Genomic DNA, 13009 nt, shown 5'->3' on the forward strand with positions numbered 1-13009 from the left:
AAGCAAAGCCACCCAGACCTCCCGATAAACACATACCTCCCCCAGCTCCTCCGGGGGAACCCCAAGGCGTTCCCAAGCCAGCCGAGAGATGTAGTCCCTCCAGCGTGTCCTGGGTCTTCCCCAGGGCCTCCTCCCAGTGGGACGTGCCCGGAACACCTCTCCAGCGAGGCGTCCAGGGGGCATCCGGAAAAGATGCCCGAGCCACCTCAACTGACTCCTTTCGACGTGGAGGAGCAGCGGCTCGACTCCGAGCTCCTCCCGAGTGACCGAGCTCCTCACCCTATCTCTAAGGGAGCGCCCAGCCACCCTGCGGAGGAAACTCATCTCGGCTGCTTGTACTCGCGATCTTGTTCTTTCGGTCATGAGCCAAATCTCATGACCATAGGTGAGGATCGGGACGTAGATCGATCGATAAATCGAGAGCTTTCCCCCCCTACTCAGCTCTCTCTTCACCACGACGGTCCGATACAGCGACTGCATCACTGCAGATGCAGATGTCCACCAGAATCATTGCTTACAATGCTGTCAAGCATGGCTGGAACCCTCATCACCCCTGGATCATATTAGCTACAACAGACAGAGGCCAAGCGATGAGCTGCCGTTCATTTTCATTCAGTGTAGGCATTTTCCAGCAACAAGAGGCAAGTGGTCGCTATGCCACTGTGGGACCAAAATATATGAGATTTTTATTTTAATGCTAACATTGAGTGATGCAACATGCCAGCTGACAACAAAATGTTAGGAACTGTGGCCATTTCAATATAAACATCAGGAGTTATATCGGTATCAAAAATGTTTGACTCACCACCATTGCATCGAACTCAAAAAATATATATATTGGTCGGACTCTAATTTTTATATACTCCCACCAGTTTCAGAGGCCACAAGTAATTGGACAAAGGAAATGTATGGATGGTTTTAATATAAATCACTTTTATAGCCACTTTTCTTCTGATAAGTCAGGGGACTGACAGATACCATTCTGTTTTGATTTGAGTAATTGATGTAAATGAAGCCCAAAGCATATTCAGTGACTTGAAATGTTCATGTATGCATCTACAGACTCATCTAAAATAAGCTGCCTTTAGAAGTGATTATTTGTCAGAAACATAATTCTTATATTTACTCTTTTTCTATTACATGAACTCTGAAAACAAAAAGACTGCATATAAAAATGTCTAATTCGTAATTGGTAAATGCAAGCTCCTTGAATTAAAGATTAAAGTTTACATTACAAGCACATATTGATTGTTTCATTTCTCCTCCATTGTGGTGGTGAACAGAGGCAAAATTATATTCCTATCTAAATACTTATGGGCCTGACTGACATGCCACCAGCCTAGTAGCCCAACCAATTTATTAAACAACTGCTTAGAGGAATAAATGAGAACCTTATCCAAAATTATAACTCACATTTCAAATACAAATAAGATTTGGTCAAGAGGTCAAATCCTGCACTCCTCTTTCTGTGAGCTGCATTACCATTACCTTATTAGTTGTCTGAGGCCCGTACATCTTTCAGTGTTACAGCTACTGTCAGAATTCGGCAATCACGTGTGGAGGACACTGCACCATTTTGATGAAATAGTTCAAGGCTGGCTGTCACTGGTAGAAAATGTATCAGATACATTTTAGAAGATGCTTCAGTGATTAAAGCTTACTGCAATGTGGCTAGAAAGCAAAAAGTACAAATGACCAATCCAAAAGTTCTTGTAAGCTTCATACCAGGCATTTCTTTAGTGAATGTAACCTAATGGATTTATCTTCCACTGTATTCCTTACTCTGGTGAATCTACATTGTGTTGGTCCTCGCCGTGTGCTTTTAAGTTTGAGTGGGACTCAGACTGTCTCTTAAACGGCTGACCAGCATTGTGAGAAAGTCTTCGAACCCAGCAGTGACAAGAGTTCATGTACTTGTTATTCAGGGTTATCAGTCACCTGCTGATTTGTCAGACACGACGGAACACCTCAAACAGAGAAGCAACTGAGTGCACACGATAAAAAAGGTTCAGAGGAATGGCAAAATTGAGAACTGTGGTCCATATGCTGAAGCCAAATGTCTCTTGTTCCAGTCCATTGTCATACTGCGGCCTGCAGCCAAAAGCAGGAAGGATCCACAGCTGAAATAAATAAACAAACAGTTGAAACAAGAAATGTGAGTTCAGTCAACGATCAGTTATATACTCAATCACTTTCTTTCAGAAATACCTCTGTAAATTACCGGTGTTGACGACCGAATGGTAACCCCTAAAAATCAGTCCACCATGCCTTCACTGCGCATGCGTCATTTCTGAACATCAGCAACGTCATTTCTGAGCATCAGCTGCGATTCACCAATTATCACCTCGTTTCTGCTTCAAACTGTACTCGTCATCATCTATCTCAGCGACAGATATCTGAAGCTTTTGTAGAACAATCATTTCCACATAAATTCAGCATTATTTCATAATAAAACATGGGGGAGCAATTAGAGTGCCACAGCAGCACGTCTGAGTCTGACTCTCTACACCCAAAGCGATCAAAGGGAATAAAGTGATTATTAACCATCAGATGACAAAGTAAAACCTTTTAAATCACTCTAAAGTCAGTTTTAAGCAGAAACGAGATGATAATCTGAGAATTGCTACTGATGGGCTGAAATGACGCATGCACAGTGAAGGTAGGGGGGGATTGAATTTTAGAGGGGACCGTTCGGTCTGCAACACCGGCCTTTACACTAAATTAGAGGGGCCCAAATTCTTTCTTTTGAAGGCCCTTAAATTAAGATGGATGTCGAGGCACAGGCCAAAAATAAATGAAGATGTGTGAATTACAGACATACAATTATATTTAAATTAAAAAAAATAAAAACATTACACCTTAATTTCAATTAATTTCAATTTCAACTTATTTTCATTTATATAGCGCCAAATCACAACAAAGGTGCCTCAAGGCGCTTCACACAAGAAAGGTCTAACCTTACCAACCCCCAGAGCAAGCACACAGGTGACAGTGTTAAGGAAAAATTCCCTCTGAGGAAGAAACCTCAAGCAGACCAGACTCAAAGGGGTGACCCTCTGCTTGGGCCATGCTACCGACACAAATTACAAAACAATTCACAAAACGAATATACAGGAAATGTTGCCGGTGCACAGGACAGGAGGGCTTCAGAAAACAGACACCACCCCCATCTCTGGATGGAGCTGCAACTCAAACAGAGGGGAAAAAAAAGCATAATCATGCATCGGAAAGACAACAAATACACTATAATTTGTCAGCATTAAGTAACAAGAAAAACAGAAGAAATACTAAGGTGATCGCCAGCCACTATCCCTAAGCGTCACTAAAAGACCAAGTTGAGGGTGCGGCATGCTACGTTTCCTCAGAAACTTAATTAAAAGAGTAAAAAGCATAGTAACATAGTATGCCAGTATGCTAGCCATACGAAAGGGAAAATAAATGCGCCTTAAGTCTGGACTTCAAAAGTCTCTACAGAATGTTACTGTTTTATTGACGCAGGGAGATCATTCCACAAAACAAGGGCACGATAAGAGAAAGCTCTGTGACCTGCTGACTTTTTATTTAAACCTAGGGACACAAAGTAGTCCTTCACCCTGAGAATGCAGAGCCCGGGCCGGTACGTAGGGTTTACTTAGGTCAGCTAAGTAGGGAGGTACCAGTCTGTGAACAATTTTATAGGTTAGTAGCAGAACCTTAAAATCTGATCTCACAGGGACAGGAAGCCAGTGAAGAGATGCCAAAATGGGTGTAATGTGGTCATACATTCTGCTTCCTGTCAAAAGTCTGGCAGCAGCAGTTTGAGCCAAATGGAGAGCCCTAAATACTGTGAAGCCTTAATTTGCTTTACAGTATTTTATTAATTTGCAGATCAATTTAGGTGGCCCTTTATGAAACACAACAAACACTACAAGGATGATAGTCAAAAATGTGATGGGAGTATTTAATATGGATTCTAACAACAGTAGCATAATTGACTGCTGCAGTGTTTTATTTCTGGTCTTCCACACAATAGTGTAAGAAGTGGCTGCCTGTACATGTGAGAGCAGAATATATGATGGAGTGTTTGTTAACATACAAAGTACGAGTGACATCGCAGTAAAAAAAAAAAGATTGTTAGCCCCTATCCACATCATTTAACACAGAATATCTGCTGAAAAATAGTCCCAATCTAATAAATACAGATAATAACACTTCCACAGGGAACACTGCATGTCCAGTCAATCACATGCACATGCTCAGAAAAATTTGTAGTAAAACATAGAAGTTTTACATATTTATACATATCGCACATATTCATCAGCATAGAGGTTGTGATGGCGTCACCAGAAACAACATGGCAGATCTTTTGACATAAAACGGCAGAAATTATTATTATTATTATTATTATTATTATTATTATTATTATTCCTAACTGGTGTTTCTAAACACAAAATGTGAAACGTGTTGCACATGGAAATTCATAGGAATACACCCAAAATATCATGCTTCATTTTTCATATGATATCATGTAGAACGCATCACGAGAATATGTTGATATGCTTAGCATTTGAACAGCTCTGCAATGAGTCAAGAAAAAAGATAACTTGCAGTTCAAGGTACTCTTTAATGTTTTTAATTTTTTAACAAAATAAAGTCGGCTGATTTTTTTCATGGTTGTTATAAATTCCAGGAAGAGCAGAAATGCAGTAGTAAAAATTAGAAAAGTAATATCAATTGAATGACATTGACATTGAAGACTGGTGGCTGTGTTTTAGTTATTCAAAATGCATTCATCGCTGTTATTTGTCATGCTCGGCCCCAGCTCGGGGTTTAGGTCTTAGCCCTTGGTGGATTTCCTTTGTGATTTTCTGGTTCTACTTTTCATTAGTTCATACTTTAACAAGTTAGTCTCAGTTTGGTTCTGTTTATTGTTTTGCTTTGTTTATTATTTAGTCACTGGTTTCATTCAGCACCTCATCATTTAGTTTGCAGTTATTCAATTATTTGTTGCTTTTTCTTGTTACACTTTCGTCACTGGTTTCATTCTTTGTTTATCATTTATTGTGTAGTTCGTATTTGCTCACTCTGGGTTTTTTTTAGTTAGTTTAGTTCTGTTTATCACATTTGTTGTATAATGTTTAGTCACAGGTTTTTGTTATTATTATTTATCTTTGGTGTTGCTCATCAGATTATGTTCCATTTGTTATTCATTGCATTTTCTGTTTAGCAGTTATCTTGTTTTATTCATTGCATTATTCTGTGTTCACTGGGTTTTGTTTATTTGCGGTTTAACCAATAGTTTGTTTGGCCCTTTTATTGTATTCACTTTTCTGTACCGTTCAGTTACAGTTCGATTCTAGTTTTAGTTTTACTCATTAGTTTTCTGGTTTTCCCCTTTTTGATTTGTTACGGTAGTTCTTAAGTTTGCCCCTTTTGTTTTTGTTCACATTAATTTTTTGAACACGTCATGTTTCTCACAATTAGTTTTTCTGTCACTCACTTCTCTTGTTTTGCACTGCTTTGTTTTGCCCTCTTGCACACTCTTGCCTTTCTTCTCTCCTCTTTGTTCACTTCGCCACATCTCTTTCCACACACCTGCTTTACATCAACCTGATTAGTTTGCTCCTCTTTAAAACCCTCACAGTTCCAAAGCTCACTGCCCGATTGTTGACTTTGTTCACTCTCTCGCCTTCAGTTCATGTCCTGTTTGATTCTGTGTTTTGACCTTGCTTGTTTGCTCCGACCTCCGCCTTGCCTTAATCCTGAACTCAGCTTGCATTTTTGACTCTGCCTTTGTTTTTGCCTGTGATACTCCTCGATGCCGTTGGTATGACCTCAGCTCGTATTTTTGACCACGTCCCAGCCTGTACCCTCTCTGATACCTCAGCCTCATTATCTGATTACTTGTGTAACAAATCTACTGCCTGGTTCCAAGATAAAGCTATTTATTCATCACAACCAGCCATATCTGAGAGTCTGCATTGGTCTCCACCTGTTTCTTGTCAGTCCATCACGAGCCCTGACATTATTATTCTATTATATGCAAAAGTGTTATTATTAGTACAGCAGATAAGGGAATATTTAGAGGGGAATCCTGCAAATGGTGATCCAAGTGTAAAATTCGGCAGAAATACTCCTTAGACATTCCTCTTTTGGAAAAACCAATTGGCCACTTGAATTTTCAATAGGCGGCCAGATAGGGGTCAATTGAAGAATTACAGAGGACTCAAAATTAAAAGATGTTCCACTCATATTGAAACCTATACCACATTATTTGCCTGATCATAAAGATTCCAAAAAGGTATAGTTTGGACTGTCTGTCACTGACTGTTATGGAGTTATGGGGCAAAACAGCAAGAATGGTGACAAAGGTTAGTTTCAGTTTGTACAGGGGTCAAAAGGTGAAGTTGCTCCAATTTTGGCAAAAAAATTATGCAAATTATTGGTTGAGTTAATACAATTAATAAATGGAATAGTTTTTACAGTGTTGAATGCTTGGTCTCCAAAGTAAAGGTCAAACAAGGTCAATGTCCATTGGATTGTATGACATCTGACATGTTACCCAGTAATGTGATACAGTGAGGAAAATAAGTATTTGAACACCCTGCGATTTTGCAAGTTCTCCCACTTAGAAATCATGGAGGGGTCTGAAATTTTCATCTTAGGTGCATGTCTTAGGTGCATGGGTAACATGTCAGATGTCATAAAATCCAATGGACATCGACCTTGTTTGACCTTTACTTTGGAGACCAAGCATTCAACACTGTAAAAACTATTCCATTTATTAATTGTATTAACTCAACCAATAATTTGCAGAATTTTTTGCCAAAATTGGAGCAACTTCAACTTTTGACCCCTGTACAAACTGAAACTGACCTTTGTCACCATTCTTGCTATTTTTACCCCATAACTCCATAACATTTTCCATTTGATTGGAGCATTTATTTTTAAATTTTGGCCCCTGTCTAATTCTTCAATTGCCCCTACCTGGCTGCCTATTGAAAATTCAAGTGGCCAGTCGGTTTTTTCAAAAGAGTAATGTCTAAGGTGTATTTTTGCCGAATTTGGTGCTTGTATCACCATATGAAGGATTGTTTCAGTTATCTGCTGCACTTCATAGGGATTTTAACTTTAAGGAAGACTTCAGTTAAAAATTTGAATAGTTTAGTCTTAGCAGACCAGACACACTCTGAGTGCACTTTATTACTCTAAGTATTGTCATTCTTTATCAAACAAAACCAAATACTTACCGAAATGTTGCACATTATTAGAAACACAGCAATGTTTTTCAGGATTCTCCTCTTTATATTTGTAGTTTCTGCTACATTGTCTCCCACAGGCAGCGGTACCTCAGATGGTTTCCGTGGGCATCTGTATGCCTGTCCACCCACCTCCTGCTCATCCTCCATAGCAACACATGCCCTGTCTGGTGTCTCATAGGCTCGATTAATGATGCCATTGTATGGTGGAGCCAAAGATGTTTTCACAGAGAAGATTTCTGGAGCAGGTGGTAACTCCACATTTTCTGTCTCTTCATCTTCCTGCTGCCGATAAAGAGACTCTATGATGAACAGGTTCTGGACATACTTCTCAAACACTATAAGCACAGAGTAGATAAGGTTGGTCCAGCGGTAAGGCGGGTTGGTGGTGGCACCCAACACAGCCACAATGCTACACCAGGACATGAGCCAGGACCCAACAGAAGATCCAAACAGCAGCTCTGTGTCCAGCTGCCTTGACGGATTCTTAGTGGTGTCCAGTGGCACCTGGTCTGCACGGTATATGAGGAGACCTGAAGCACTGGCAGAGCACATGAACACCAGCATGACAATGCCGTAACAGTAGAACATGGAAATGGCTGACTGTCGTGTTTGAATGGACTCCTCCAAATGGGTGATGTAGACCACCAGCACCCCGATTGTGCTGGCCAAGGCAACTAGACCCAGAATTGGGCCTACATTCAAGCCTTGGTTTTTTCTCATAAGCCTTTTCTGGTTAGAAGAAAAGTCAATGGTCCGTCCAATGTTCTTCCACATGACAAAGAGCATGGCAGATACGAAGATATGGTATTCAATATTGAAGGGATAGAGATAGTAGAGGCTGCTGGAGAACATGGAGCATGTGCTGGTGGTGCAGTTACAGTGAGGCTCTGAATGGACTGCAACAAAATGAAAAATAAAGGTAAATACATTGGTGGAACAAACAGTTTACAATCTGATCCATGAACAAAATAAATGTGTTTGTTTTTGACAATGGCATTTCACAGAACATCATCAATACATCAGTACACCCAAGTCAAAGGAGAAAGGCTGTTCGTTGGTAAAAGATCACCAGGGCAGTGACCTTTGTAAGCTTTTTTCACCCTTATAAAGCACTTATAATTTCTCTGTGAAGATGGCATAGGAAAGGTTTGGTGATTTACAACACTCTTGGCTTGAATAGACATCAAATACCACACATGTGGGTTAAATGGGTTAATGAGATCCAACTCTGTTGGAATGACGTGTTGTTTTGGTACAACCATATAATTTTTAGATCGTTAACGTGGTAAACAAAGCTGAACAACTACAAACACTTATAAAATTTAAAATCAGTTGAGCACCTACCTGTTAAATGTTTTGTAGCAGATGTGTAGTTCTATCCTCTGCAAACAGGCGAGAGCTGCTTCAAGAAGAAACTGCTCTATCCTCTGCAGGCAAAAGAGAACTGGCCACCAAAAAAAAAAAAAAAAAAAAAAGATTTCTTTTAACCCCATACTAATACATGGGCAATATCACCCAAGTCATCCAGAGGCATACATTTTTAACTTATTGCTCAAATTTTAACCAAACTAATTTCGGACAAGTTATTTAAATTAACGTCACGTCTGAAGTTTTATAAAGTGAAAATATCAGATATATGTTTTAGTTTTAAAGTAATGCCCTAATTTTTAAGGTTTTAGTGTGGACATGCTGTGGCCAGGTACATTATGGGTATCTCAGTACGTTCGCGACATGAGAAATGCATTTCAGACACTCTGATCAGGCTCCACGGACAATAGCATTAAACTCTAGTGCCTAAAACTCTTGTGAATATATTGTCTTGGTTTATAGACGTTGTTATTGTGTTTGTATTTATTAAATTCCACACATCTTAAATGTAGCAGACACAGATTATCTGGAATTTTGTTTTGGCAGGTTTTCAAGGTCTCTACTACCATCTACTGGCCAGTAGTGTTCATGGCAGTATTGGCCCTGAAGCTGGACTGATATTTTCAATCACTGTACTCGGTTCCAGGTCAAACTGTACAACAGACTCACATGGTGTAAAAGTTCAGTGCGCACGATTTATGTTCTCACACACATTGTATGTTCAAAAACCACATGTCGGACTTGTGTTTCCAGAAACAAAATGCAAACAGAAGTGTTTTTTTAAACTCTCGATGGGAGACATCAAAGTTAAAAAACAACAACAACAAAAAACATTACAAGACAGGTCTGCAGTGTTTGTACATGCACAGTGCGAGAGGTTGGATGCTTGTAGTGCTTCAGCAGCGGGATACCCTCACGACAGCCGACCCAGAATATCAAAAAGGTTTAGGTTTGATTTTCATCTGACCATACAATCGCCGATCAGGAGGTGGTCATGAGATGTTAAATGCAGCTCATTACTCCATGTATACTAAACGATGCAGGACGCGCGATTTAACCTGAAACTCGGTGTGATCCAAAAGATTCTCGCACGAATGAAAAATCTGCTGAAAAAGGGCCAAAACAAACCAGTAGATCATGGCAGTGTTCTATTTATTTTGACACCGGTTATGTCAGACATTTATCTAATTACAACTTGGCTTTTTTTTTTTTTTTTAAAAAGCCTTTTTTTTTTTTTACAAATAAAAAATGGCATATTTTACAAAAGCACATTTATCTGTAAACACCAACACACGACACACCTACGTGTTGGTTTACAGTCAACCAATCAGTGTTAGTGGAGGCACAGTTTACCCAGAATGCTATCTGTCTGTGTTTGTTACAAAACTTCAGAATTAGTGCATTATTCAACATTAAAAGATATATGTTATATCTTTGCCTCTACTGGTGGTTGGCTCTCACTGCGGTATTGTATCACTTCCTGTTCCGGAGCACAGCGGTGTTTTGCTGTATCTGTTAGCTGTTTAATCTGCGCAGTTAGATTGATCTAGATAACTAGATAACGATTTGTTTCACAGTGTAATCTTCACGTGCCTTAACTAAAGCACTCCCTCTGCTGAATCACCTCTAAATTATTTACACATTATTCACTTCGTGTGTTTTTAGGAATACGCTAGCTTAGCGCAGCTACTAGCTCTTAGCCGGTTTAGCATGGCGGCTTCTCCTGTCTCTCCCGCACTTTTCTGCTCTGGGTGTGAAATGTTTAGTTATTCCTCGGCCTCCTTTAGCAGTAATGGTACTTGTAATAAGTGTAGCTTATTCGTAGCTTTGGAGGCCAGGCTGGGCGAATTGGAGACTCGGCTCCGCACCTTGGAAAATCCTACAGCTAGCCAAGCCCCTGTAGTCGGTACGGACCAAGGTAGCTTAGCCACCGTTAGTTCCCCTCCGGCAGATCCCGAGCAGCCGGGAAAGCAGGCCGACTGGGTGACTGTGAGGAGGAAGCGTAGCCCTAAACAGAAGCCCCGTGTACACCGCCAGCCCGTTCACATTTCTAACCGTTTTTCCCCACTCGGCGACACACCCACCGAGGATCAAACTCTGGTTATTGGTGACTCTGTTTTGAGAAATGTGAAGTTAGCGACACCAGCAACCATAGTCAATTGTCTTCCGGGGGCCAGAGCAGGCGACATTGAAGGAAATTTGAAACTGCTGGCTAAGGCTAAGCGTAAATTTGGTAAGATTGTAATTCAAGTCGGCAGTAATGACACCCGGTTACGCCAATCGGAGGTCACTAAAATTAACATTGAATCAGTGTGTAACTTTGCAAAAACAATGTCGGACTCTGTAGTTTTCTCTGGGCCCCTCCCCAATCGGACCGGGAGTGACATGTTTAGCCGCATGTTCTCCTTGAATTGCTGGGTGTCTGAGTGGTGTCCAAAAAATGAGGTGGGCTTCATAGATAATTGGCAAAGCTTCTGGGGAAAACCTGGTCTTGTTAGGAGAGACGGCATCCATCCCACTTTGGATGGAGCAGCTCTCATTTCTAGAAATCTGGCCAATTTTCTTAAATCCTCCAAACCGTGACTATGCAGGGTTGGGACCAGGAAGCAGAGTTGTAGTCTTACACACCTCTCTGCAGCTTCTCTCCCCCTGCCATCCCCTCATTACCCCATCCCTGTAGAGACGGTGCCTGCTCCCAGACCACCAATAACCAGTAAAAATCTATTTAAGCATAAAAACTCAAAAAGAAAAAATAATATAGCACCTTCAACTGCACCACAGACTAAAACAGTTAAATGTGGTCTATTAAACATTAGATCTCTCTCTTCTAAGTCCCTGTTAGTAAATGATATAATAATTGATCAACATATTGATTTATTCTGCCTTACAGAAACCTGGTTACAGCAGGATGAATATGTTAGTTTAAATGAGTCAACACCGCAGAGTCACACTAACTGCCAGAACACTCGTAGCATGGGCCGAGGTGGAGGATTAGCAGCAATCTTCCATTCCAGCTTATTAATTAATCAAAAACCCAGACAGAGTTTTAATTCATTTGAAAGCTTGACTCTTAGTCTTGTCCATCCAAATTGGAAGTCCCAAAAACCTGTTTTATTTGTTATTATCTATCGTCCACCTGGTCGTTACTGTGAGTTTCTCTGTGAATTATCAGACCTTTTGTCTGACTTAGTGCTTGGCTCAGATAAGATAATTATAGTGGGCAATTTTAACATCCACACAGATGCTGAGAATGACAGACTCAACACTGCATTTAATCTATTATTAGACTCAATTGGCTTTGCTCAAAATGTAAATGAGTCCACCCACCACTTTAATCATATCTTAGATCTTGTTCTGACTTATGGTATGGAAATTGAAGACCTAACAGTATTCCCTGAAAACTCCCTTCTGTCTGATCATTTCTTAATAACATTTACATTTACTCTGATGGACTACCCAGCAGTGGGGAATAAGTTTCATTACACTAGAAGTCTTTCAGAAAGCGCTGTAACTAGGTTTAAGGATATGATTCCTTCTTTATGTTCTCTAATGCCATATACCAACACAGGGCAGAGTAGCTACCTAAACTCTGTAAGTGAGATAGAGTATCTCGTCAATAGTTTTACATCCTCATTGAAGACAACTTTGGATGCTGTAGCTCCTCTGAAAAAGAGAGCCTTAAATCAGAAGTGCCTGACTCCGTGGTATAACTCACAAACTCGCAGCTTAAAGCAGATAACCCCTAAGTTGGAGAGGAAATGGCATCTCACTAATTTAGAAGATCTTCACTTAGCCTGGAAAAAGAGTCTGTTGATCTATAAAAAAGCCCTCCGTAAAGCTAGGACATCTTACTACTCATCACTAACAACCCCAGGTTTCTTTTCAGCACTGTAGCCAGGCTGACAAAGAGTCAGAGCTCTATTGAGCTGAGTATTCCTTTAACTTTAACTAGTAATGACTTCATGACTTTCTTTGCTAATAAAATTTTAACTATTAGAGAAAAAATACTCATAACCATCCCAAAGACGTATCGTTATCTTTGGCTGCTTTCAGTGATGCCGGTATTTGGTTAGACTCTTTCTCTCTGATTGTTCTGTCTGAGTTATTTTCATTAGTTACTTCCTCCAAACCATCAACATGTCTATTAGACCCCATTCCTACCAGGCTGCTCAAGGAAGCCCTACCATTAATTAATGCTTCGATCTTAAATATGATCAATCTATCTTTATTAGTTGGCTATGTACCACAGGCTTTAAGGTGGCAGTAATTAAACCATTACTTAAAAAGCCATCACTTGACCCAGCTATCTTAGCTAATTATAGGCCAATCTCCAACCTTCCTTTTCTCTCAAAAATTCTTGAAAGGGTAGTTGTAAAACAGCTAACTGATCATCTGCAGAG

General features: G+C 40.2%; 1 protein-coding gene across 1 annotated transcript in view; it reads right to left on the bottom strand.

Annotated features, from left to right (window-relative positions):
- Positions 1-404: 404 nt before the first annotated feature.
- otop1 (otopetrin 1) overlaps positions 405-13009 on the bottom strand; it is a 29569-nt gene continuing 16964 nt past the window's right edge. The window contains exons 6-7 of the mRNA XM_034167139.1: positions 7230-8137; positions 405-2120 (exon numbers count right to left, since the gene is read on the bottom strand). Coding sequence (XP_034023030.1) covers positions 1950-2120; positions 7230-8137 — 1079 coding nt within the window. The 3' untranslated portion in view covers positions 405-1949. The remainder of the gene's footprint in view (positions 2121-7229; positions 8138-13009) is intronic.

This window comes from Thalassophryne amazonica, chromosome 3, assembly GCF_902500255.1.
Source record: "Thalassophryne amazonica chromosome 3, fThaAma1.1, whole genome shotgun sequence".
NCBI classification, from domain to species: domain Eukaryota; kingdom Metazoa; phylum Chordata; class Actinopteri; order Batrachoidiformes; family Batrachoididae; genus Thalassophryne; species Thalassophryne amazonica.